The following is a 25370-nucleotide window of genomic DNA, read 5'->3' as shown; positions in this document are numbered from 1 at the left end:
ACACTATCCGCAGTGCATTGTAGGGCACTATTACTGTCTTATTAACAAAGGGGCATGATAAGAATAGGCAGGGTTAACGGAGACATAAGCTTGGCTTTAAAAAAAAAAATTAGCTGGGGGCATGCCACACTTATCTGTCATTGTAACCCATGTAAGTTAGGTGGTATGGCTAAGTGGTGGTGATGAGGGGCACTTATGAAACATTGCACTGGGCCCATCAATGTGTTAAAATGGCCCTGAATACTTTCATAGAGAAAAGTCATTCTATATGTTACAATCTGATTGGCTGCAATTTTTGTCCATGCTAAGAGCCAACACACAGAAAATCTCACCGAGGCTTGCCTATGTGCACTGGACAGGATGGTAAGAACTGTGGCCTTTTTGGTGTCTTCTTGCAGTAACTCCATCAACAGGTTCTGGCCTTGCAAATCCGAGGGTCCCAGTACTTTGGATGAATAGTATTTGTGACTACTTTCCTGCAGAGAGAAGAAGAATAGTCTATCTATATAGAATATCTATAACAATTCCCTGACTTTTTGGTCTCAATGGCAGTATGTATTCTGTTAAGAAAAGGATCACTGGCGGATCTGATGTATCCGAAAGAATCATGTTGGTCTCAATAACTTATGGTTTTGTTAGGATTAACTTTGCACAGACAACACTGCTGTGCCCATCAGAGACTATGGGAACCTGCCAAACAGAACCTAGATACCAGTATGAACAGAACCTTATTTGAATGGAAGATTATATAGATAATCTGTTTTCCCTTAGCCCAAACAGCAGCACAAGATGGGGTATTCCTGCCCCTGTGTACTGTTAGGACAGGTGGAACTTTTAATAAACTAACAAGTTCCCTCCCATAAAAGGCTTAGGAGACCTCCCCCTCCCTGTGTTAGTCTCCAAGTACCATATAGCATAAGACCACATATAATTTTAACAAGTCAAGGGAGGGAGCTTTGTGCTGCTGTTTGGGCTAAGGGAAAACAGATTATCTATATAATCTTCCATTCCCCCTACGCCCAAACAGCAGCACAAGATGGGGACTTAACAAGTAATACCCCTTCTAGGGAGGGCGATCCTGACAGGCCGAGGTCAGGATTGAGTAACCAAAGGACTTCGCCTTGGAGGTATGCCAGTCCAATCTATAGTGCCTGGCGAAAGTTAAGTGGGAAGACCAAGATGCAGCCGCACAGATCTGGTCTACTGAGAGGGACTGCCTCTCTGCCCAAGACGCCCCTACCGCCCTGGTAGCATGGGCTCGCAAAAATTCTGGGACCGGCAGCCCCTGTGTCTGAAGGGCCACTGAGATGGCTTCTCTGATCCACCTTGACAGAGTAGTTTTGGACGCCTTATTACCCCTGTTGTGACCAAAAAAATTGACAAGTAGGTTTTCTGACCTGCGGAATGGGCCTGTCCGGTCCAGGTATATCCGCAGAGTTCGCACCAGATCCAAACTATGCATTTTCTCTTCCCACTCCGAGGAAGGAGAGGGGAAGAAGGTAGGTAAGGTTATAACCTGGTTTATGTTTTCCACTGAGGGAACTTTAGGCAGAAAACCTTGAATAAACCTAAGCTGGACTCGGTCCGGAAAAAAGGTCGTGTATGGCTCTGATGCCGCCAAAGCCTGGAGCTCTCCTACTCGCTTGGCAGATGTGATTGCCAGAAGAAAGGTTACTTTCCATGAGAGGTATTTGAGCTCCCCCTCTGTCAAGGGTTCAAATGGAGGGCCGCATAGCCCTTGTAGGACCGCAGCTAGGTCCCATTGGGGGGCCGGGGGCCGTACCGGGGGTCGGAGCCTAGAGGCCCCTTTCTGGAATTGCCTTATGAGAGGATTCTGAGACAATCTAGTCCCCAATAGAGCGGATAGCGCCGAGACATGCACTCTCAAGGTGGCCGGGGACAATCCCTTGTCCAACCCTTCTTGTAAGAACTCCAGGACTGACTCAATGGATGATGTATCACACTGTCTCCTGGCCCCCCAGTCCTTAAATACTCGAGCGATCCTCTGGTAACTGCGATTGGTTGAGTCCGCTCTAGAGTGGGCCAATGTTCTTAAGACGGCCTGGGACAATCCTCTGTCTCCACGTACGGTGCGGTCAACCTCCAGGCAGTGAGGTTGAACCTGTCCAGATTCTGGCAGAGCTGACTGTTTAGAGTTACCAGGTTTTGGACACACGGAAGCCTCCAGTAGGTCCCTCGACTCATTACCATGAGGTGGGTAAACCATGCCCTTTTCGGCCAGAACGGCATGATGACAATGGCCGAAGTCTGGTCCTGCCTGAGTTTCACCAACACCCTGGGAATCATTGGAATCGGAGGGAAAACGTATGCTAGTTTGAAGCTCCAGGGTATTGACAGGGCATCGATCGCCAAGGGATTGCCGTCCCGATACAGGGAGCAGAATTGTCCCACCTTGGCGTTGTGTTGGGTGGCCATCAGATCCACCTCGGGGAGACCCCACATCCTGGTGAGTTGTTGGAAAACTTCCGGGGACAGAGACCATTCGGCTGTTGTTATTAGTCCCCTGCTTAACTGGTCTGCCAGGATGTTGAGGTGGCCTTTGATGTGCACCGCTGACAGCCGGGACAAGTTCTTCTCCGCCCAGGAGAATATCAGGTTGGTCACCCTCATCAGGGAGGGAGACCTGGTGCCTCCCTGTTTGTTGATATATTGGACGGCCGTTGAATTGTCTGTCCTTATTCTGACAGCCTTCCCCTGAAGGTGGGGAGCCAGAGTCCGAAGTGCCAGATAAATTGCCGTAAGCTCTCGCCAATTGGAGGAGCGAGTTTTCTCTTGTTGATTCCAGGTTCCTCGTATTAGGGTCTCCCCCAGATGCGCTCCCCAGCCTGTAAGGGAGGCATCTGTGGTCAACAGGGTCCAGGAAGTCTGGACCGTGGACCTCCCGTCCTTGAGTTGAGACCACCATTCCAGTGATCGACGGGTACTGATGGAAAGCTGGATAGGCTTCTGAAGTCCCGAAGGACTGTGGTTCCATACTCTCAGGATCTCGAGTTGTAAGGGGCGCATATGCCATAGTGCCCAAGGAACTGCCTCGATGGTTGCGGACATGAGACCTAGGACTTTCATCGCTGTCCTGATTGTAACCTTCCTGGTTCGGGATAGGTAGTGAACCGCTCGACCAATCTTCTCCTTCCGAGGAGAGGGCAGGGAGATCATCATACTGAGAGAATCCAAGTTGAACCCCAGGAACTGAATCCGGGTTGATGGAACCACTACCGACTTTTGCCAGTTTACCAGCCAGCCCAGCTCGCTCACAAAGGCCACTGTGATACCCAACTGTGTGGCCAAAACCTCCCTTGACTGAGCTTTTATCAGCCAGTCGTCTAAATAAGGGACAATAAATATCCCCTGGAGGCGCAGGGCGGCTATGACCGGGGCCACTACCTTTGTGAAGGTGTGGGGGGCTGAGGATATACCGAACGGGAGAGCTGTAAACTGGAAGTGATGTAATCTTCCGTTTAAATACGTGGCAATCCTTAAGTATTTCCTGTGTGGAGGATAAATGGGGATATGGAGGTATGCGTCCCTCAGATCCAAGGTGACGAATAGTTCTCCTGGCTGCAGAAAGGGGAGAACCGATCTTATGGTCTCCATACGGAACCGGACCTTGCGGATGAATTGATTTACATACCTCAGGTCGATAATCATGCGCCACCCTCCGGTGGACTTTGGTACTAGAAACACGGGTGAATAAACGCCTTGACCCTGTTCGTCTAGAGGGACGGGTTCCAACGCAGCCTTGTCCACATACTCCTGCACGGATCTTTGAAGATGAAGCTGTTTGGTGCCCTGAAGAGGGCGGGTCCTCCTGTATCTGTCTGGAGGGGGGGATAGGAAGCTTATTTTGTAGCCTTCCCGTAAAAGCTGGAGAACCCATGGATCCTGGATATGATGGTGCCAGGCGGCTAGATGTAAGGAAAGCCGACCCCCCACCTTGGCCCTGCAGGCGAGGGAATCGTGATAGTCAGAAGGTGGATCTTTTCCCACCACCACGGGAGGAACCTCGACCGCCTCTTGGGCCAGAGGGGCGCCCTCGAAACTGGCCTCTTGACATGCCTCTCGCGGGGGCGTAGCCACGAAAGGATCGTTGCCTGGATCCTGTTGACTGAGGCAGGTTCTTACCTTTTGAATCGGCCAACCCCTCCATTATCCGGTCAAGTTCACTCCCGAATAGCCTGCCTGGCTCAAAGGGCAGGGTGCATAAATTGAACTTTGAGGCGTTATCTGCCTTCCAGGGCTTGAGCCAGAGGGGGCGCCTCGCAGCGGTAGACAATGCCATGGTTCTCGCTGCCAGCTTGGTCTGATAGAAAGCGGTCTCAGAGAGGTAGTCGGACATGAGGCTAATGGTTGTCATAGCCTTCAACAGATCGTCCCGATGGGCACCGGAGTCGATGTCCCTCTCCAGATTTGAGACCTCCGATCGCAGTTTAGCGACTACCTCACTAGCCGCGATGCCCACCGAAGCTTGAGCTGAGGAAGAGGCGTAAATACGCCTCAGGGACCCCTCCGCCCTGCGGTCCATCACATCCTGGAGGTTAGAGCCGTCCTCCGCTGGCACTACCGTGCGTTTAGATAGTTTGGAGACCGCTATGTCAACCTTGGGCGGGGGGCCCCAGGAGCTGGACTGGGCTTCGGCCAAGGGAAAGAGCGCCCTAAAGCGCCTAGAAGCATTGAATGGACGCTCTGGGAATCTCCATTCAGCTTCAAACCTCTTGCCCATATCAGGGTTGGCCCTAAAGGTTTTGAGGGAGGTAGACGGAGCCTCCTCCGTAGCCTCCTCTACCTCCTTGGCCCGTAAGACCCTAAGCAACTTAGGCATCCTATCCACCGGGAAGACCGGCTTAGTTGGGTCCAGGTTGTCCTCTTCTGAGGAAACCTCATCCAAAATTTGCAGCGCCTCCATTGGTGGAAGCGAAGGGGGTGACGACTCCATACGCGGTCTCTTAGACAGCTGAGAGATTGAGACTTTCATCTCTCTCATTGACTCCTCAACGAATTCTCTCACCCAACCAACCACGTCACGGACAGAAGTGTCTTCTGAAGGGGGACCTCGGCACCCGCGACAACACTGGTAGGCATAGCCATCCGGTAAAGGCACCTCACACTTAACACAAGCAAGGTGACGACGTTTGCTAGAAGCTTTCCTCCTAGGATTCTCCGCAACAGAGGAGGAAGATGACATCTAAAGAGAAATATATTGCTCATTATTCCTCTTACCTTAAAGCTTCTGCCCTCAGGCCCCACCAGGGGGCATACATCACCTTGGTTATGGTTCAGAAATCTCCAACGTAGGGAAATTCAGCCTTCTGGTTCTGGTTGCCCAGGAACAGTAGGAACCTGCAAGCTAGAGCTGACAGGCAACCTACACTGGGCAAACCAGAGCTAAATAAGGGAAAGGGGGGGGGGCGGAGTTATGTTAGCTCCGCCCTCTACACCTTTCTAGCCCCCTACAATGGCTGGGGATTACAAAACCTTCCCCCAGCCTAACCTAATTACAGACTGAGGCAGGGGGGGGGGGAACCTGTCCCCCTGAAACAGCCTTCTAAGAAGGTACTGAGCACAGAAACGAAGCGCCCTGGACTGCGCATGCGCGAGCCGGCAAAGCCGCGCATGCACGAAGCAAATTCCCCCGCGCATGCGCGGAGAACAGCGGAAGTCCGCGGGGCACCAGATAGTGCCCACGGCAGAACTATAGAGCGCCGCAAGGTTCCTCTTCCCCCGGCCGCCAGCGCCACTGCACATCCAGGCGGCGGGGGAAGCGCGGCGGGACGGGGACCGCAGAACATAGTCCGGAACATTGAGAATGTGCCGCAAGCCTCACTCCCCCCCCCCGGCCGCCGGAGCATCATTACCCAGGCGGCGGGGGAGTAGAAAGCGAGCGGAGCAGCAAGGGATCCCCCTACCCCAGGTAAGACCCAGAGGGGGAGGGGGAAACCTAGAATCCAAAAAGAAAGGAAATCTTTTTAAAATTGTGGGAGAGGAAAGGAGACCTCTCCCTCCACCTGTCCTGGTAACAGGACAGAAAAAAACACAGGGAGGGGGAGGTCTCCTAGGCCTTTTATGGGAGGGAACTTGTTAGTTTATTAAAAGTTCCACCTGTCCTAACAGTACACAGGGGCAGGAATACCCCATCTTGTGCTGCTGTTTGGGCGTAGGGGGAATGGTCACTATTTTTTCAACTAGCTTTTTATGAATAGTTCAAGCAAAAATGAAAAACTTTGTAATTTACATTACAGAACTTTTTTCTTTTCTCACTTATCTGTCTCTTTCCTCCTTCTCCTCTCCCTCTTAAATTGACATTTACGCTGAAATCCCTGCTGAATCATCTGCAGCTGACAGAGGCATCAAATTACATCGAAATCTATAGAAAGGGCAGTATGAGTAAACAGGAGTTGTGTGAGAGAGGAGAGACACCTGTGGAGACAGAGAGTCTTATGGAGCTGACTAGGAAGTTTCTATCTCAGCCCAAGTGCTTTATTCACATCACTACTGGTATGGCAGACATCATAGCAGCTAGTCTCTACCCCCCAGTTTAGTGAGAACTGAAAATGGTAGATAGAGTCTACAGAGTGGAAAAATTTCAAAAAATTGCAGATTACTGATAACTAGAGATGAGCGAACACTAAAATGTTCGAGGTTCGAAATTCGATTCGAACAGCCGCTCACTGTTCGAGTGTTCGAATGGGTTTCGAACCCCATTATAGTCTATGGGGAACATAAACTCGTTAAGGGGGAAACCCAAATTCGTGTCTGGAGGGTCACCAAGTCCACTATGACACCCCAGGAAATGATACTAACACCCTGGAATGACACTGGGACAGCAGGGGAAGCATGTCTGGGGGCATAAAAGTCACTTTATTTCATGGAAATCCCTGTCAGTTTGCGATTTTCGCAAGCTAACTTTTCCCCATAGAAATGCATTGGCCAGTGCTGATTGGCCAGAGTACGGAACTCGACCAATCAGCGCTGGCTCTGCTGGAGGAGGCGGAGTCTAAGATCGCTCCACACCAGTCTCCATTCAGGTCCGACCTTAGACTCCGCCTCCTCCAGCAGAGCCAGCGCTGATTGGCCGAATTCCGTACTCTGGCCAATCAGCGCTGGCCAATGCATTCTATTAGCCCGATGAAGTAGAGCTGAATGTGTGTGCTAAGCACACACATTCAGCACTGCTTCATCACGCCAATACAATGCATTAGCCAGTGCTGATTGGCCAGAGTACGGAATTCGGCCAATCAGCGCTGGCCAATGCATTCTATTAGCCCGATGAAGTAGAGCTGAATGTGTGTGCTAAGCACACACATTCAGCACTGCTTCATCGGGCTAATAGAATGCATTGGCCAGCGCTGATTGGCCGAATTCCGTACTCTGGCCAATCAGCACTGGCCAATGCATTCTATTAGCCCGATGAAGTAGAGCTGAATGTGTGTGCTAAGCACACACATTCAGCACTGCTTCATCACGCCAATACAATGCATTAGCCAGTGCTGATTGGCCAGAGTACGGAATTCGGCCAATCAGCGCTGGCTCTGCTGGAGGAGGCGGAGTCTAAGATCGCTCCACACCAGTCTCCATTCAGGTCCGACCTTAGACTCCGCCTCCTCCGGCAGAGCCAGCGCTGATTGGCCGAAGGCTGGCCAATGCATTCCTATGCGAATGCAGAGACTTAGTAGTGCTGAGTCAGTTTTGCTCAACTACACATCTGATGCACACTCGGCACTGCTACATCAGATGTAGCAATCTGATGTAGCAGAGCCGAGGGTGCACTAGAACCCCTGTGCAAACTCAGTTCACGCGAATAGAATGCATTGGCCAGCGCTGATTGGCCAATGCATTCTATTAGCCCGATGAAGTAGAGCTGAATGTGTGTGCTAAGCACACTCATTCAGCACTGCTTCATCACGCCAATACAATGCATTAGCCAGTGCTGATTGGCCAGAGTACGGAATTCGGCCAATCAGCGCTGGCACACACATTCAGCACTGCTTCATCGGGCTAATAGAATGCATTGGCCAGCGCTGATTGGCCGAATTACGTACTCTGGCCAATCAGCACTGGCCAATGCATTCTATTAGCCCGATGAAGTAGCGCTGAATGTGTGTGCTAAGCACACACATTCAGCACTGCTTCATCACGCCAATACAATGCATTAGCCAGTGCTGATTGGCCAGAGTACGGAATTCGGCCAATCAGCGCTGGCTCTGCTGGAGGAGGCGGAGTCTAAGGTCGGACCTGAATGGAGACTGGTGTGGAGCAATCTTAGACTCCGCCTCCTCCAGCAGAGCCAGCGCTGATTGGCCGAATTCCGTACTCTGGCCAATCAGCGCTGGCCAATGCATTCTATTAGCCCGATGAAGTAGAGCTGAATGTGTGTGCTAAGCACACACATTCAGCACTGCTTCATCACGCCAATACAATGCATTAGCCAGTGCTGATTGGCCAGAGTACGGAATTCGGCCAATTAGCGCTGGCCAATGCATTCTATTAGCCCGATGAAGTAGAGCTGAATGTGTGTGCTAAGCACACACATTCAGCACTGCTTCATCACGCCAATACAATGCATTAGCCAGTGCTGATTGGCCAGAGTACGGAATTCGGCCAATCAGCGCTGGCTCTGCTGGAGGAGGCGGAGTCTAAGATCGCTCCACACCAGTCTCCATTCAGGTCCGACCTTAGACTCCGCCTCCTCCAGCAGAGCCAGCGCTGATTGGCCAGAGTACGGAATTCGGCCAATCAGCACTGGCTAATGCATTGTATTGGCGTGATGAAGCAGTGCTGAATGTGTGTGCTTAGCACACACATTCAGCTCTACTTCATCGGGCTAATAGAATGCATTGGCCAGCGCTGATTGGCCGAATTCCGTACTCTGGCCAATCAACACTGGCTAATGCATTGTATTGGCGTGATGAAGCAGTGCTGAATGTGTGTGCTTAGCACACACATTCAGCTCTACTTCATCGGGCTAATAGAATGCATTGGCCAGCGCTGATTGGCCGAATTCCGTACTCTGGCCAATCAGCACTGGCTAATGCATTGTATTGGCGTGATGAAGCAGTGCTGAATGTGTGTGCTTAGCACACACATTCAGCTCTACTTCATCGGGCTAATAGAATGCATTGGCCAATCAGCGCTGGCCAATGCATTCTATTAGCGTGAACTGAGTTTGCACAGGGGTTCTAGTGCACCCTCGGCTCTGCTACATCAGATTGCTACATCTGATGTAGCAGTGCCGAGTGTGCATCAGATGTGTAGTTGAGCAAAACTGACTCAGCACTGCTAAGTCTCTGCATTCGCATAGGAATGCATTGGCCAGCCTTCGGCCAATCAGCGCTGGCTCTGCCGGAGGAGGCGGAGTCTAAGGTCGGACCTGAATGGAGACTGGTGTGGAGCGATCTTAGACTCCGCCTCCTCCAGCAGAGCCAGCGCTGATTGGTCGAGTTCCGTACTCTGGCCAATCAGCGCTGGCCAATGCATTCTATTAGCCCGATGAAGTAGAGCTGAATGTGTGTGCTTAGCACACACATTCAGCTCTACTTCATCAGGCTAATAGAATACATTGGCCAATCAGCGCTGGCCAATGCATTCTATTAGCTTGATGAAGCAGAGTGTGCACAAGGGTTCAAGCGCACCCTCGGCTCTGATGTAGCAGAGCTGAGGGTGCACAAGGGTTCAAGTGCACCCTCGGCTCTCCTACATCAGAGCCGAGGGTGCGCTTGAACCCTTGTGCAGCCTCGGCTCTGCTACATCAGAGCCGAGGGTGCGCTTGAACCCTTGTGCACACTCTGCTTCATCAAGCTAATAGAATGCATTGGCCAGCACTGATTGGCCAGAGTACGGAATTCGGCCAATCAGCGCTGGCCAATGCATCCCTATGGGAAAAAGTTTATCTCACAAAAATCACAATTACACACCCGATAGAGCCCCAAAAAGTTATTTTTAATAACATTCCCCCCTAAATAAAGGTTATCCCTAGCTATCCCTGCCTGTACAGCTATCCCTGTCTCATAGTCACAAAGTTCACAGTCTCATATGACCCGGATTTGAAATCCACTATTCGTCTAAAATGGAGGTCACCTGATTTCGGCAGCCAATGACTTTTTCCAATTTTTGTCAATGCCCCCGGTGTCGTAGTTCCTGTCCCACCTCCCCTGCGCTGTTATTGGTGCAAAAAAGGCGCCAGGGAAGGTGGGAGGGGAATCGAATTTTGGCGCACTTTACCACGCGGTGTTCGATTCGATTCGAACATGGCGAACACCCTGATATCCGATCGAACATGTGTTCGATAGAACACTGTTCGCTCATCTCTACTGATAACGCATAGTTATGTTATTCAGTATAACATTTTAAGCTCTTATAAGAGTATTCCCATCTCAGGTACCTGATAGATACAGTATTTATGGTATAATTTGGGAATATGTCATAAAAACCCAAGATGAGAATACTCCTTAGGGCATTTTTTTTCCATAGCTTTTTAAATTGGATTTTTATCTACAGTTCTATAGGGAAAATGCTTGTCTTTCTACAGAAAAAATTGACATACTGTGATTTTCAAAATGCATCTATTTTTTTGAATCGCAGCTTTTAAGCCGCCGTGCCCCCACGTTGCAGTACCTGCAAAGTGGATGGGATTCTGGCTAATTGCAGAAAAAAAATCTGCAGCGGAAAAGCTGCGTTTTTTTAAATTGCATTATGTCAATTATACCTAAAGAAACGCTGGTGTTTTCCATATAGGTAGAATAGGTGCAGAACGTCTGCAGAGGAAAACTCCGTGAGATCACAATAAAAAACACTGTGGGACAACCACATTTCCACGTTTCCACCACATTCTTTACTGAAATGTTTTTTTGAGGCTCTAACCTTATACAGGATTTTTTTTTTTTTGCAATGTGTGGATGGAATTAGCCAAAATCTCATTCACTTTGCTGGGACTGTAAAACATAACTTTTTTTCTGCTGCATTTCCACAGCAGCCAAAAACATTGTTGGGGAAAATGCTGTGTTTTATGGTGTTTTCACACGGCGTAGCGCTCCGCTCCTTTAGACACGTATACACGTGTCCAAGCGCGGCGCTTCAAAACAGAGCCCATTGATTTCAATGGGTGCCGATATACGCACGCTACCCATTGAAATCAATAGGTAAAAAAGCCTCTGATTGATTTCAATGGGTAGCGCGCGTATATCGGGCACATGTATACGTGTCTAAAGGAGCGGTGCGCTACGCCGTGTGTAGGCACCCTTACAGTACCAGCAAAGTGAATGAGATTTTACAGAAAATGCTGCATGTCAATTTTACCTGCAGAAATGCAAGTGTTTTTCCCATAGATTTAGGCTAAGGCCCTATATTGTGGAAAAACTGCTTTTTTGTTGCAAATTTTGCTGGAGTTTTTGGAGCTACAGTCAGGAGTGGATTGAGCAGAAATGTATAAGAACTTTCTGGATATTTCTTTTGTAGCCACTCGTGGATTTGGCTAAAAGAAAAAAAAAAAAAAAAAGCAAAATCTGCAACAAAAAAAGTAGAGGAAAATTCAATGAAAAATGTGATGCATTCCATTTTATAGCTGAGGCCTTAAGGCTACAATCATAAAGCTGCAAATTATCAGTTGGCAAAAAATGCATTTTACAAGCAGTGTTCATGTTTGTCTCCAACAGCCTTATGTGAACGCACATGTGTTTGTCAGGGAGCCCAGTCCCACTAAAGATGCATTCACATGTGGAAGATTTGTTGAAACAAATTTCTGCGACTGCCTTATTTTTCTGAAGGTGCTTTCAAAAATCCATTTGGTTGCCAACTGAATGAATGGAACTAATTTTCTGCTGCAAATCGGCCACTATTTGAACTTTTCCTTCAAATTAAAGGGGGTGTCGAGTTCAAAATTGAGTTTTCATATGGCATAGACTATGCAGTGGATATGGCTGATGTGTCTCTCCTATTACTTGTATAGGAGGTTCTTCACGAAACGCTTGTTCACTAGCAACTTCTGGCTTCAGAGAACAGATGATCATTGTGGAATTCAATATGGGGCCATACAACCCCTTTAAGTATTTGATCTGTTTTTCACAGATGCAAAAAATAGATCAACCACGAACAGCTCACTAACTTCAAACTAGCAAGGTGTGGTAGTGACCATGAATATCTGAGACGTTGCACGTCCACAAAATCCAGATATGTGAATATATCGTAAGGCTACATTCAAATGAACATTGTAAAAAATGACCATGAAAAATGGATGCAACCTCCCCTTTTTCACCAGGAATGGCAGGGCTTCAAAGGTGAACATTTGACATGGGGGGCAGTTTTCTAAAAATGGTCTAAAAGCTACACTGTCTTATCAACCAATCACAGTGCAGCTTTCATTTTGTATTCTGCATCTGAAAAGTCAAAGTTAAGAGTTTTGCTTTTCGACTGTGTTTAGATTCAGGCCCCATGTAGTCTCCTGCAGCAAAAAAAATTGCAGCGGTAACACATTGTGGTGTCTCACAGGGCTTTTCACAGAAAGTCTGGAGAGGGGCCCCGGCCTTAATACTGTTACAAAAATGGTTGAGTGTCTGAGACCTTCACATCTCACAGCCCCATACACAATATTCAGAAAGAGGAAAGTACAGCAGTCCAAGGGAAAGAGTGAAAAAAATGCAGGATTTCACAGAAATAACCCAAAACTTGTTAATAAAGTATATTACAAAATTTAAACATTTAATTATTACAAATACTGCCAGAAAATTAAAAAAGTTGTCTTAAAGTTTAGTTACACTTTAATACCACAGTCATGGTTTTCCACAGAAACTGTTTTGGGAACATTTTCGAAGAATTGCTATGATATTGTTGCCAGTTGCAACAAAACCACAAAGGGAAAAAAACACCACTTTATTTGCAGCATGATGATAATGCAGACTTGTGAAGGAAATTACATATATGTAGAATACATTGCTTTACTTGCAGTTTACCATATCTCTATCCAAGTCTTTCCTGTTGTGTCACTGTTGTAAGATGATATTTGACTTATTTATTATCTTGCTCTCAGCAGTTTCTGTCAAGCCAAGAACTTTTGTAATTGTGTAGGCTTTATTTTGAATTGTTGTTTGTACTACATTTCACTAGTAAGCGCCATACACTGGCTTTCTTTGCCTACGTATTGACTTTTCTACGCACATACCGTATTATTTCTTTAGCTAATATTGGGCTGTTTAAAGTACTTGCGTGATGTCTGAAAGGCTGCGTTCAATTTTTTCAGCTGCTTGCTGAAAACTGCTACGAACAGATGTTACATGTAAAGGAATCTGATTTCTCAAATTCCCATAAACAATTTGTGACAGAAAACCACATGGTTTTAAGGAAATACTGAAATGATGCCATGAATACCACTGAATGTTAGAATTTTATTCTCCTAGATGTCATGTGCTACGGGCAGTGATTTGTACAACACGCATCCATAAAACATGAGACCTTAAAGGGTTGTCTCCTTTCTGACCATTATTGAGAGATCAGTGTTATTGTTTGAATAATACAAAGTTGTACAATTTTCCAATATACTTTCTGTATCAATTCCTCTTGGTTTTTTAGATCTCTGCTTGTTGTCATTCATCCCGCTTACTCCCAGTGGATGAAATCAGTCCATGGTCAGATGATATGCGGTTTATGGACATGTGACGAACACACAGGCACATAGTTCATTACCAGGTAGATGTCTGATTACTGTGCTGTGACAGTAACAACCATGAATGAGCCTGACCAAAAAACTCCACGTGAACTTACCCTAAATGTTTAAGCAAACCCTACGTATGTGTCAGCCGCATCACAGCCACAGTCAGCACTGAGGTGATCGTTGCTTTCACATACAGTCATGGCCGAATGTGTTGGCACCCCTGAAGTATTTCTCCCAGAAAATTATTGCAATTATACATGTTTTGTTATACACATTTTTATGTCCTTTGGGTGTATTGGAACAACACAAAAAAACTGAACAAAAATTCAAATTGGACATAATTTCACACAAAACTCCAAAAATGGCTTGGACAAAATGATTGGCTCGTTTTCAAAATTGTGGTTAAATAACTTTGTTTCAAGCATGTGATGCTCATTCAAACTCACCTGTGGCAAGTAACAGGTGTAGGCAATGTAAATATCACATCTGAAACCAGATAAAAAGGAGAAAAGTTCAATCTTTGCATTGTGTTTGCCACACTAAGCATGGAGAACAGAAAGAGAAGAAGAGTCTGAGGACTGAGGGAGTGTGAGGACTTGAGAACCAAAATTGTGGAAAAATATCAACAATCTCAAGGTTACAAGTCCATCTCCAGAGATCTTGATGTTCAATTGTCCATGTAATCAAGAAGTTTACAACCCATGGTACTGTAGCTAATCTCCCTGGATGTGGACTGAAGACAAAAATTCATGAAAGGTTGCAATACAGGGTAGTCCAGATGGTGGATAAGCAGCCCAAATCTAGTTCCAAAGAAATTCAAGCTGTCCTGCAGGCTCCGAGTGCATCAGTGTCAGTACAAACTATCTATCAACATTTGAATGAAATAAAGCGCTATGGCAGGAGACCCAGGAGGTTCCCACTGCTGATACAGAGACATAAAAAATAGACTGCAGTTTGCCAAAATGTGTGTGAGTAAGCCTAAATCCTGGGAAAACGTCTTGTGTACAGATAAGACCAAAAAAGAGCTTTTTGGTACAGCACATCATTGTACTGTTTACCAAAAACAGAATGAGGCCTACAATGAAAATAACACAGTACCAACAGTCAAATATGGAGGAGGTTCAAAGAAGTTTTGGGGTCGTTCTGCTGCCTCTGGCACTGATTGTCTTGACTGTGTGCAAGGCATCATGAAATCTGAAGATTACCAAAGGATATTGGGTCTCAATGTAGAGCCCAATCTCAGAAAGCTGACATTGGTCCTTACTTCAAAAAGCACTCAGAAATGGATGTAAACCAAGAGCTGGAGAGTTCTGAAGTGGTCAGCAATGAGTCCGGATCTAAACTCCATTGAACACCTGTGGAGAGATCTTAAAATTGCTTTTGGGGAAAGGCACCTTTCAAATTTGAGAGACCTGGAGCAATTTACAAAAGGAGAGTGGTCCAAAATTCCAGTAGAGAGGTGTAAGATGCTTGTTGTAGGTTATAGGAAATGATTGATTTCAGTTATTTTTTTCCAAAGGGTGTACAACCAAATAAAGCTACAAAAAGGTTCAGCTCACCCAAGGGTTGATTTCAGACATCGGCTTTTCAATGGTTAAATTCTTCGGGGTGCACGGCAACACACTCTATTCCTTGAGTGTAATATCTCCACAGCAAAAACAAATTTCTCCGGCAACTCTCCGATGATAAAATATAACTTTTAATCAGAAAACATCATAAAATGACAAAAAATTTGATGTCGATCACAAAATAAAGAAAAGAAATGTAAACCCCCTAAAAAACGCAGACGCATTGCGGAACCATCGTTCCTTCCTCATGCACTGAGGAAGGAACGATGGTTCCGCAACGCGTCTGCGTTTTGTATTTGGTTTACTTCTTTTCTTTATTTTGTGATTGACATCAAATTTTTTGTCATTTTATGATGTTTTCTGATTAAAAGTTATATTTTATCATCGGAGAGTTGCCGGAGAAATTTGTTTTTGCCGTGTACAACCAAATGTTTGGTTGAGGGTGCCAGTAATTCTGTCTGGCCTATTTTTGGAGTTTTGCATGAAATTATATCATTTTTGCAAAACATCCGTACTTGAAATAATTTTCTGGGAGAAATACTTCATTCTCTGACAATATTTCAGGGTGCAAACACTTATGATCATGACTCAAAGTAAGTGAAAGTGGCCATGATCAATCAGCACTTTTATTGACTTAAGTGAACCCACTGGCTCAGCACTGACTGCCGATACACTGGGTGGCCGATACACTGTGATAATACCAATAAAAATGATTAACACTGATCAAAAATGCAATGCCTATATGCATCAAGCTATATATATCTAATAAATCAATATTACAATATTAATAATATTTCATATTTGTACTTTGATGCCAGCATTGGAGTCTCTGCATTAGTGCCAACTCAGACTCTCTGACTTCATGATTTTGATGCTCTGAATATATCTGGTAGGACTGATACAGGATACTTTCCTGTAATGTACCAATTGTAGGCCTGTGCACAAATTCATACTCTGGAGCCATAGACTTTCTATGTACCGCCTTCTAGTGGAAAATACCTCTGTAATATGCTTTCAAATGAAACATAACACAATTTCTAGGCATAAGGAATGATAGCAGCACCATACAGAGTTGTTGTATTATGACCATGTACAAGTAGGAAATCCTATGGACCATAATACTGTGGATGCATGGGCCTTTAGGGCCTAAAGATTCAAGAGAAATCAAATTATACAGTTTACGCAGTGGTTAAAAACATGATTGTAAAGTACTCACTAGGATTTGTGTCTGGTTATCCGGTAGGGTATCAATAGACAGGCTGTCACCTCCAAAGCCTTGGATGACACGTGTACTAGTCTTGTTCTGCCCATTGCCAATATCACGTTGAAGCCTCACTACATGATTGTCCTTTCGTTTGGTCTTCAAGAGGCTGGGCCCTAAAAATATAGATGTTGATGTTATTTTATGGAATGTGTCCAAAGGTATAGGCAGAGTGGAAATTAGAGACGACTGTTAGCTTTCCACAGCGGAAATCACAAGTGATTAACCTAGAATGAGGCTAATGAAGAAACTTTGGTTCAGACACAGAATCTATGCAAGTCTGAGCAGGAAGCTTCTTTTTTTCAGCTTGCTTTAAAAAGCGGCTTCCATCACTACCTGTCATTAAAACAATAGGACAGATGGTTTTTGGAGTATTCCAGGAGACCACCTGAAATTCCTTTCCGTGTGAATATACCCTAAATCCTCAGAACCCCAAATCTGCCTTGTGGATAAAAATCTTAATAATGTATTTTTCACCTATTCCTATACAAAGAGAGCAATATGTCACAAACTCCATATTGGATTCCATGGCAAAACCACATTGTAAATGGTTGTGAAGAGAAACAAGGAACTCCATAACAATTGATGTTCAACCAGAGGATATGCAGTCCGAAAGCCGGCGTACTAATCCTAGTTTTATGGAAGACAATTACAGTGAGAGACTTTTTTAGATTGTGGTTGAAAACATGGAGTGCCTAGAGGAAATCCACACAAGAAAGAGGAATTATATACAAATGACATACAGATGTTACCCTGGTCAAAAACCAAACTCATCCATTATGCTCACTGTCACTATTTTGACATATTTTCCATTGCAATGTACAGCAAATCTGTCAGTCTATCTATCTCGATCATCTTAAAGGGACTTATTTTATTATTTAAGAATGCTGCTAGTGAGCCAATAAGCATAAGACTCGCCTCTCTCCAGGCCTCCATTCTTATATACACAGAACCTCAGGCTGACATCACCAGTGAGGACCTGTCTGTGTGAGGGGACTGCTGCAGTCCATCCAGACCTCATTGGTGACTCCTTTACCAAGGGCATGTGATTGCTATGATATGCCGTTTGTGAAGACGTGACCGTTGATGCCTGTGATTGGCTGTAGCAGTCCCTTTATACAAACTAAAGGACCTGTATACAAATGAAAGGACCTGATGCTGCTGTTTGTTATGTATACTGGCCCACTAACAGCAGTACAAAATAATAAAAAATGTCTTGGAATACCCCATTAAATGTTATATATTTCCTATCCTTGAGACGTATCCATAAAATACTTTTAATAAGTTAATTGTTGAGCCAGTGAGTTTGTTTTCGGGGTTCTTTCTATCTAATAAAATCCTAAATAGCCAGCATCAGGCCTGTCATCTTGTGACATAGATTTGATTTATAAAAATACCACATCCCACAGGCCCGCGGTCTCCTCTGAGCCCTGGAGTATAATTAGGTGTGCAGCGATACCATCAATCATCCGGCGCTAATTATTGTTGCTATAAATATTACACTGGATGAAAGTTGTACTAGCAGGTCTCCGTTCCTTCTGCCTCTGGTTTCAGCAGTATAGACCTGCTATAGGAACCTTCCTGCTATTTGCTTATATCAAATCACACTCAGAAGATATTATATTCCTTTATTGTCTTTATCTATATAAATGCAAATGCGCTCTTCCTGCCTTACATGCTTTAGAAAATCCATTATAGATACTCTTTTAGAGAATTCGGAGTTAAAGGAGTTGTTCTGGCGTATTATTCCCCCATGCTGGAAAATGTGGGGATACACTAGTAGAGAAACTTACTGGCATAGAGGCTGAGGCAGTCGTCTGCCACCTGGCAAGGATCATGGATAGGTACTATCAATAACAATAGGATCCATACACAATTATTGCTGGATGTTGCAACCATACCACCCAGTGCACAATAATGTCTCTCTATTCTTCTTCAATCAGGTAGGAGAATCATGCCTGGATAACCACTTTAATAAAGGCATAGCATGTCGACTCATTTAAGCCAGAGCTTAGAGCAGCTACAACCAATTTCTATGAGGCCTTTTGATATTGATGATCAAAGGGGATCCAACACCCAGCCCTAACTATCCAGCTATTCAGAACCAATGGAAGAACGACACTGTGCACAACGCAGGGAGAAGATGGCTCTATGAGCACAACCAATACACAATGGACAGAGTCGTATCCTTTCAGCTCTGGTCAATGTGTAGTTCAGTCCCCACTGGATGCTCAGTGTCAGACAGCCATAAATTTGATATTGACCTTAATGTCCTTAGGATAGGTCATCAATATCAAAAGGCTGAACAGCCCCTTTAACATATCCATGCATTACAGGGACAGCCCTTTTATTCTCATTTGGAAGTGTACAATCTACCATTGTTTGCCGCCAGTACATCAGTACTTTCTATATGTATTGGTGCAGGCTGCTCTACAGATTGGGCCGTTGGATTCAATTGTCCTTTCACCATCCAAATATATACTTGCTTTATTGGTTTGATGTTGTTTTGGATTTTATTGGATTGAAATTTTGGGGGGAAATCATGTTTGAATGTTCCAAAGCATAGTACTACAATCTCATACATAATATAAACATGTTGCATCCCAAAATACAAAAATGTATTTAAGTTAATAAAACAATCAAGTTAGATCCTCTCATAGGATAGGTAATATAAAGACAATACAGCACACTTACCAACCCTCCTAGAATATCTTGAGAAAAGTGGTGACTTTCCCAGAGTCCTGGAAAAGAAGGCAAATCTCCAGTGTCTGTCGAAATGCTACCCTATCCATTGGGCTCTAAAGGGGGAGTAACTGTGTAAATGGGGGTGTGGGCCTCGCAGAAAATATCTGCAGAGCGTTTAACTCAACTTTTCCCAAGATCAAGATCAACTGCAAAAAAGTTGGCAAGTATATAATACCATTATGCAGTAATACCCCCACCCCTGTTACTACAAAATAAGTAGTAGAGACTCTTGAGTATATGATATTTATAAGTTGTATGCAGTCTTGAGTCCTTCATTCCCTCTGATGTGGTTTCCCTAATGCAGCCTATATTTCCCGTTATGCTGTGGTTTGCCAGAGAAAGAAGCATGGAGTCTTCTCATTATTTTACTTTCAGTCCTATCTAAGGACAGTCAGTAATAGATCAATAACACAGAACTTCTGTACCCTATCTCACACTGCAGAGTCTGTGTTCTCCTATGTATTGCAGCTTCATCCTGCCTCCTGCTTGCAATAGGTTTCTCCTTGTGAGCTTTTACAAGCAGGAGGGAGTGGCAGTAGTGTGAAGCCGCTTCTTATAGAAATACAGAGGAGGCCACAGCACTCATAGAGATACATGGGCCTGGATAAGGAGGAGAGGTTCTAGAGGCCTGCTAGGAAAGAATTGGTGGTGATGTAATTTTGTAATTCAGGAGATACTGCCATTCTGTCTACATAAGTTCTAGACTGGTGGTCAGATTGGTGATCCCATGACCCAACTGCCCCTAAAGAAAGCATTTGTAACAAATTACACTGTTGGAATATTGATGGTGGGTTATAGGTTATAAAGCAATTGATGGAGTGCTACCATAAGCTCATCTACCACTCAGAAAGCTATGCTGAGAAGCCACCCCTGTAAGAGGTGTAATAGGGATCATATCTGTTCTAAAGAAACTATCCCATAGATAGATACAACTACAGAACTGTTGCAGAAGTGAAGTTACTTAGCTGTGTAGGTTGTACCAAGCTCTTATCTGCAAGCAGAATATTCATTGGCAAATGTGCTTAAGATAATCAAATAAAGTGGCCTATAATACAACACTGAGACCAATGTGATCGCTCCATGTTTATGCATGACGGCCTAAAGTATTAGCCTAAGGGCTAATAACTTGTCCCGACACTACGGATTCTCTTTAGTATTTACGCAAAAGGAGTATGGCTTGTTGCCATGTACTTCTAGCTTTTAATGTGGGATGTACTGGCAAGTAGCTGTGTTAAAACTTAACCCCTTTTTTGCCAAAAACCTGCAGCGTACTATATGTCCTTATATGTCCTAGGAATAAATGAACAGTTTCTAGAGAAGACTTTGCTGTAGAGCGTTTCACATAAACACAGAACATTGGGAGATCAATGCGCTGACTCCGGCTTTATTGCATTGAAAAGCTGCTTTCCTCTAGAAGACATTTTTATTAGGCTACAATCCCTATCTTACATTTCTATGATTATTTTTAGGATTCCCTGGTTTCAGACTGTGCACTATAGGACAACATAGTGAAATAAGTTTAATTCAGTATAACCATGATTTGTCACAGTCTTATTGCCATAACATAGATGGTAAAATGTGGTTGTATTATAGCCATCTGAAATGAGCATAAGGCACGGTGTAAGTGTCATTAATATAGCCCTGTACATATACCATGTGTATTCACCTATAGAGTTCTGAGGGACTCCCCTACACAAATTCTGTTGTGCTTCTTTGGATACATTACTGTAGCACTATCATTGTCATAGAAGCAATAACATTGCCAGGTATGAAGCACTATATAGCGACACATGGAATGTCCATAACCGTCTATGGATAATGGCAGGAACCTAAAACCCTTGTTGAAGGATCTGCGCTCAATGGTCGTACAAATAGAGGAGTGATCCGATATTAGATAAAGGAATCTTTTATTGATTTAAAAATACAGTAGGCACAACGCGTTTCTCAAGTGCAGTTGTAGGGCTGTATGCATACACTTAACTGTGTATGTACAGCCTTTGGATACTAATCTTCCATGTGCATGAGGCCTTTTCCAGCTTTTCACTAATAGATTGATAAATCTGCTCCAGAATAGTCTGAAGTATTTTAGAACCTTCCAAAGCCATTACCTCTACCTGGTATTCTGCTATTCTAGCAAACTATAATAATGGTTATGGTTACATGTATTCTTTATATGAATTTAACTTGGGTTAATACACGTACAATAATGTACAATATTTACATGTATTGTCATTTCCTTCCATACTTGCAGATCTAATAGAGCTACACAGTACTTTACTATTCCAGGAAGCCAGGTAAGAAAAGTATTTTCTGCCACCATTTTAAAATTTAGGCTGGGTTCACACAGTACAGAACTACATTTACTTTACTTTACTCATTGTAGTAATATCTAGCACATGTTATATTGCATGTTACCTGTATGCTAATGCCCATTAAACTGAAAACCTCTGGTTGAGGGTGGTAACACATGGGGTACTTGGTATCATTACTGGCTGTGTGGTTTTGCTGTTACATCAGCAGTAAATAAATCCAGATGAAATTAGTCGGTGGCCGGAGACTGGATGTGGCTATAGCCACATCCAGTACACCATGTGTCACAACCCTCCCTGGCCTAGCAAAAACATGCTAAGCTGAAACACATATTAAAATGTGCTTGTCATTATTGCAATTTAAAAAGTGCAGCTCCTAATATAAAAAGCAGATTGTGAACTCTGCCTAAAGCTGACCATATATTCCATGTATTGAGAAAACAGAATTCACTTGACAGCTATCTTGTGTGTAAGTCTGAAGTTTTTTTGAGGTCAAGCTATCTTGCTTGATCCTATATTTAGCTAAATGGGTTGTCAAAGAGTTTTGTTTAGCCTTTAACATCCAGTACAAAAGGCCCCAAACATTACATGCAACCAGTGGTGTAATTAGTCTTGTGGACCCCGGTGCAATCTTTTGTCCTGGGCCCCTACCTCATCCCTACTGTGAATTCTTGATAGTGATGGTTATGGGTGCTAAGGAGTTTAATCCACCTTAGTGTGGTTAGTGTATTCTATGGGTCTCCTTGGCTTATGAGCCATATGGAAACTGCAATCTCAAAACTGATACCAGTGCCTATGGGCCCCCAAAGGCTCCTGGGCTCTGGTGCGATTCCACCCTCTGCACCCCCTCAAGTTACACCCCTGCATGCAACCATTGTACCATTAGGTACTAATGGTAATCATACTCAAGGTTCGTTCACATCTGTGCCCGGGAGTCCGTTCTGCAGGTTTCCGTTTCCTGCACAAAACTGGGCAGGGGACGGAAACCTGCTGGCATCTTTCAAACCCATTCATTTGAATTGGTTTGAAAAGTGTCTGGCCGTGAGCACCGGTGAGCGTTTTATGTTTTTTTAAACCAGACACAGAGTCGGACATGCAGTACTCTGTATCCGGTTTAAAAGAAAACGGTTTCGCTGCAGAGAGCACAAAACGCTCACCGGCGCTCATGGCCGGACTTGGCATGACAGGTTTCTGTCTTCTGCATGCAGAAGACGGAAACCTGAGGATGGAGTGCCGAACATTGGTGTGAACCCAGCGTCAGATGTTCTGTTTTTGCCTTTTGCATAGACAAGACTACATAAAAAACTGACATACAGGCATTGTACTACAAGGAGGGGCCGAAACAGGTTAGACAGACTGCTATGTGGTTAAGGTTGTGAGAAACACTTTAGGGTAAGAACAGATGGAGTGACTGAAAACCTGTTAACATGGTAGCCAATGGCTGCACAAATTGGCAGATAAAACTGAAGTAGTAACTTTAAACTCATTCAGCTATTGGCCACCACATGTGGGTGGAGTTTTGGCTTATTCTTAAAGGAGTTGTCCCATTACAGACACTTACTCCCCTTCTGCTGGATAGGGGATGAGTGCCACATAGCTGGATTCCAACTGTTGGGGCCCCGGTGGTCATGAGAATGGGGAACTGAAAGTCCCCCTCAGTCCTGTCTATGAATGAAGCACCAGTGCATTTGGTTGACTAGTGCTCCATTTCATTCTATGGGGCTTCTGGGACTGTGATCTCCAGCAGCCCCATACAAGTGAATGAAGTGTCGATGACACAAGTCCCCTGTTCTCCAGATCGCTGGGGGTCCCAGTACTTGGAGCTCTAGGGATGTGGATGCTCTATATACTGTAAGTGCCTATAATGGGACAATCCCTTTTATGATGTCCATACTACTGATTCAGCTCCTTTTCCCAAGCACGTGGCCAAGCATGCACGTGTTCTCATAAGGGAGACAACACCTTTGGCAGTAGCTTATATGCATTTAGAAACAAAGGAACATATATATAGAAATAAACCATGCCTGACTATTCTCCCCCAGAAATCTGCTGTCAGGAAAGAATTGGGACACTCCCATACACATTAGATCAGCTGGTCTGTTTAGCTGACATTTGTGTGCATAGCCTCCTTTACTGACCGTGCAATAAAAACTGGCAGTAGTGTTTGTCGCTGAGTATTTGTTACATATGTAGCGGTACATGACAACTCACAACCATTAATAGGAAACATATATACTATACTGAAGTTTGTAAACTTAATATCAGTATTTTTAGGATTTCTGTTTTTACCTCCTTCAGCTTTTATAGTTAGAGAATGGTCATCTTGTTGTTAAAAAAAAAACAAACAAAATCCTAAACTTTGCACTTCTTTACAATTTTTGGCAGTATATAATAGAGACCATTTATTTTTAACAGGGATTCAAAGCATTGACATCAATGTTGAGAGTTATGATAAAGAGCTAAATAAGGAGCAAGTACAGGTATAGACACAATGAAAGTGGGATGGTTTTCGTGCATACGTGTTCTTCCCATGTATATACTATCTCTCTAGATATGGGATGGTGTGGAAAGTTACTTGGCTGAATGTATCTAAAAACGGTAGGGATCCTATATGCACAGTTGACGTTGCTGACATTTTAGCTTTACAAGATAAAAATCCAAGCTAGTGTACATTTAGAGACTTACCCGAGACAGGTGAGTAGTCCCACGTCTTGACAATCCCTTCAGTGGTAACCAGCAGAGCCAAGAAAAAAACAGGGATCCAAAGCATCTTCGCACAGCGGAGGTGACACAATACCCCAACTCCTCAGTGCCTCACTATCCTTACCTCTGAGCTGCTCCCTCTTCTCACCATGCCCAGTACAAAGCTAGACACTTCACTGTAATATATGACCCTCTCCCTGAGCATCTGAAGGAGATGGAGACAGCTAAGTGTGGGATGTTCTGTTTGTTAAAAGCAACTGGAGCCTAAATACATAGACAGAGATTGGACGTGTTACTTCACCCCATCTAGTGGCCAGATCATTCAACACATATGCTTTCTTCCCTAAATAACTTTAAAGGGAACCTGTCAGGTGTTTTTTTCCCACCATAAACTGACCCCATTATGTGCAGGATGAAGAAATCCCCTTTCCTTTGGTGTCCTCTGTAATTATTTTATTGCAGCAAAGTGAAGTTATAAATGTTTGAAAACATAAAAACTAATATGCAAATTATCCTAAGTAGTTGTGGGGGCTTCAGTCTAGTCACACTGCCCCCTTGCTAATCAAACCTCCAGAGCATGAATGACATCTCTCGTGACGTCAGGGAGTAAGCGAACTGTGAGGAAGATGTCAGTCACATCTAAAAGGTGTGATTAGTAAGGGGGCAGTATGACTAGGCTGAAGATGATCCCCGTCCCTTTGACTATTTAGGTTAATTAGCATATGACTTTTTATGTTTTCAAATATTTATAGCTTCACTTTGCTGCATTGTGGGGTAGAGTATGCTGAGCAGCATCATATCTAGTGCAATAGATGTACCATTTCCTTGAAAAAGCTGTTTTCAGCAATATGCAAATGAGGCTTAAGGGGAATAAGGAGTGCGGGAAACTCCAAGGGCTCTGTATTTTGGTTTCATTGCTGCCAAAAGTTCTGTCCGACACCCTGATACACTGGATTGACAGCCTTTTTTGCTATCCTACAGCTATGAGTCATCTATGCGTGCAGGAAATTCAGAAGTCAAGGTAAAGAGTGACCCCCATTACAGATTTTGCATTGGAGCCCAGGTTCTTGAAGCTTCACCTTTGTCTACCTATATTGTTCACAGAAGCAGTGTATACTGTGTATTTG

General features: G+C 44.4%; 1 protein-coding gene across 1 annotated transcript in view; it reads right to left on the bottom strand.

Annotated features, from left to right (window-relative positions):
* Positions 1–24480, bottom strand: part of PLXDC1 (plexin domain containing 1) — a 39818-nt gene extending 15338 nt beyond the window's left edge. The window contains exons 1-3 of the mRNA XM_075278309.1: positions 24226–24480; positions 16442–16602; positions 333–476 (exon numbers count right to left, since the gene is read on the bottom strand). Of these exons, the coding sequence (XP_075134410.1) occupies positions 333–476; positions 16442–16602; positions 24226–24310 (390 nt within the window). The 5' untranslated portion in view covers positions 24311–24480. The remainder of the gene's footprint in view (positions 1–332; positions 477–16441; positions 16603–24225) is intronic.
* Between the last annotated feature and the right edge of the window lie 890 nt (positions 24481–25370).

Source organism: Leptodactylus fuscus, chromosome 6 (assembly GCF_031893055.1).
Source record: "Leptodactylus fuscus isolate aLepFus1 chromosome 6, aLepFus1.hap2, whole genome shotgun sequence".
In the NCBI taxonomy this organism is placed as follows: Eukaryota; Metazoa; Chordata; class Amphibia; order Anura; family Leptodactylidae; genus Leptodactylus; species Leptodactylus fuscus.
Note: the sequence above shows the minus strand (reverse complement) of the source record. Positions and strands in the feature narration are given on the sequence as shown.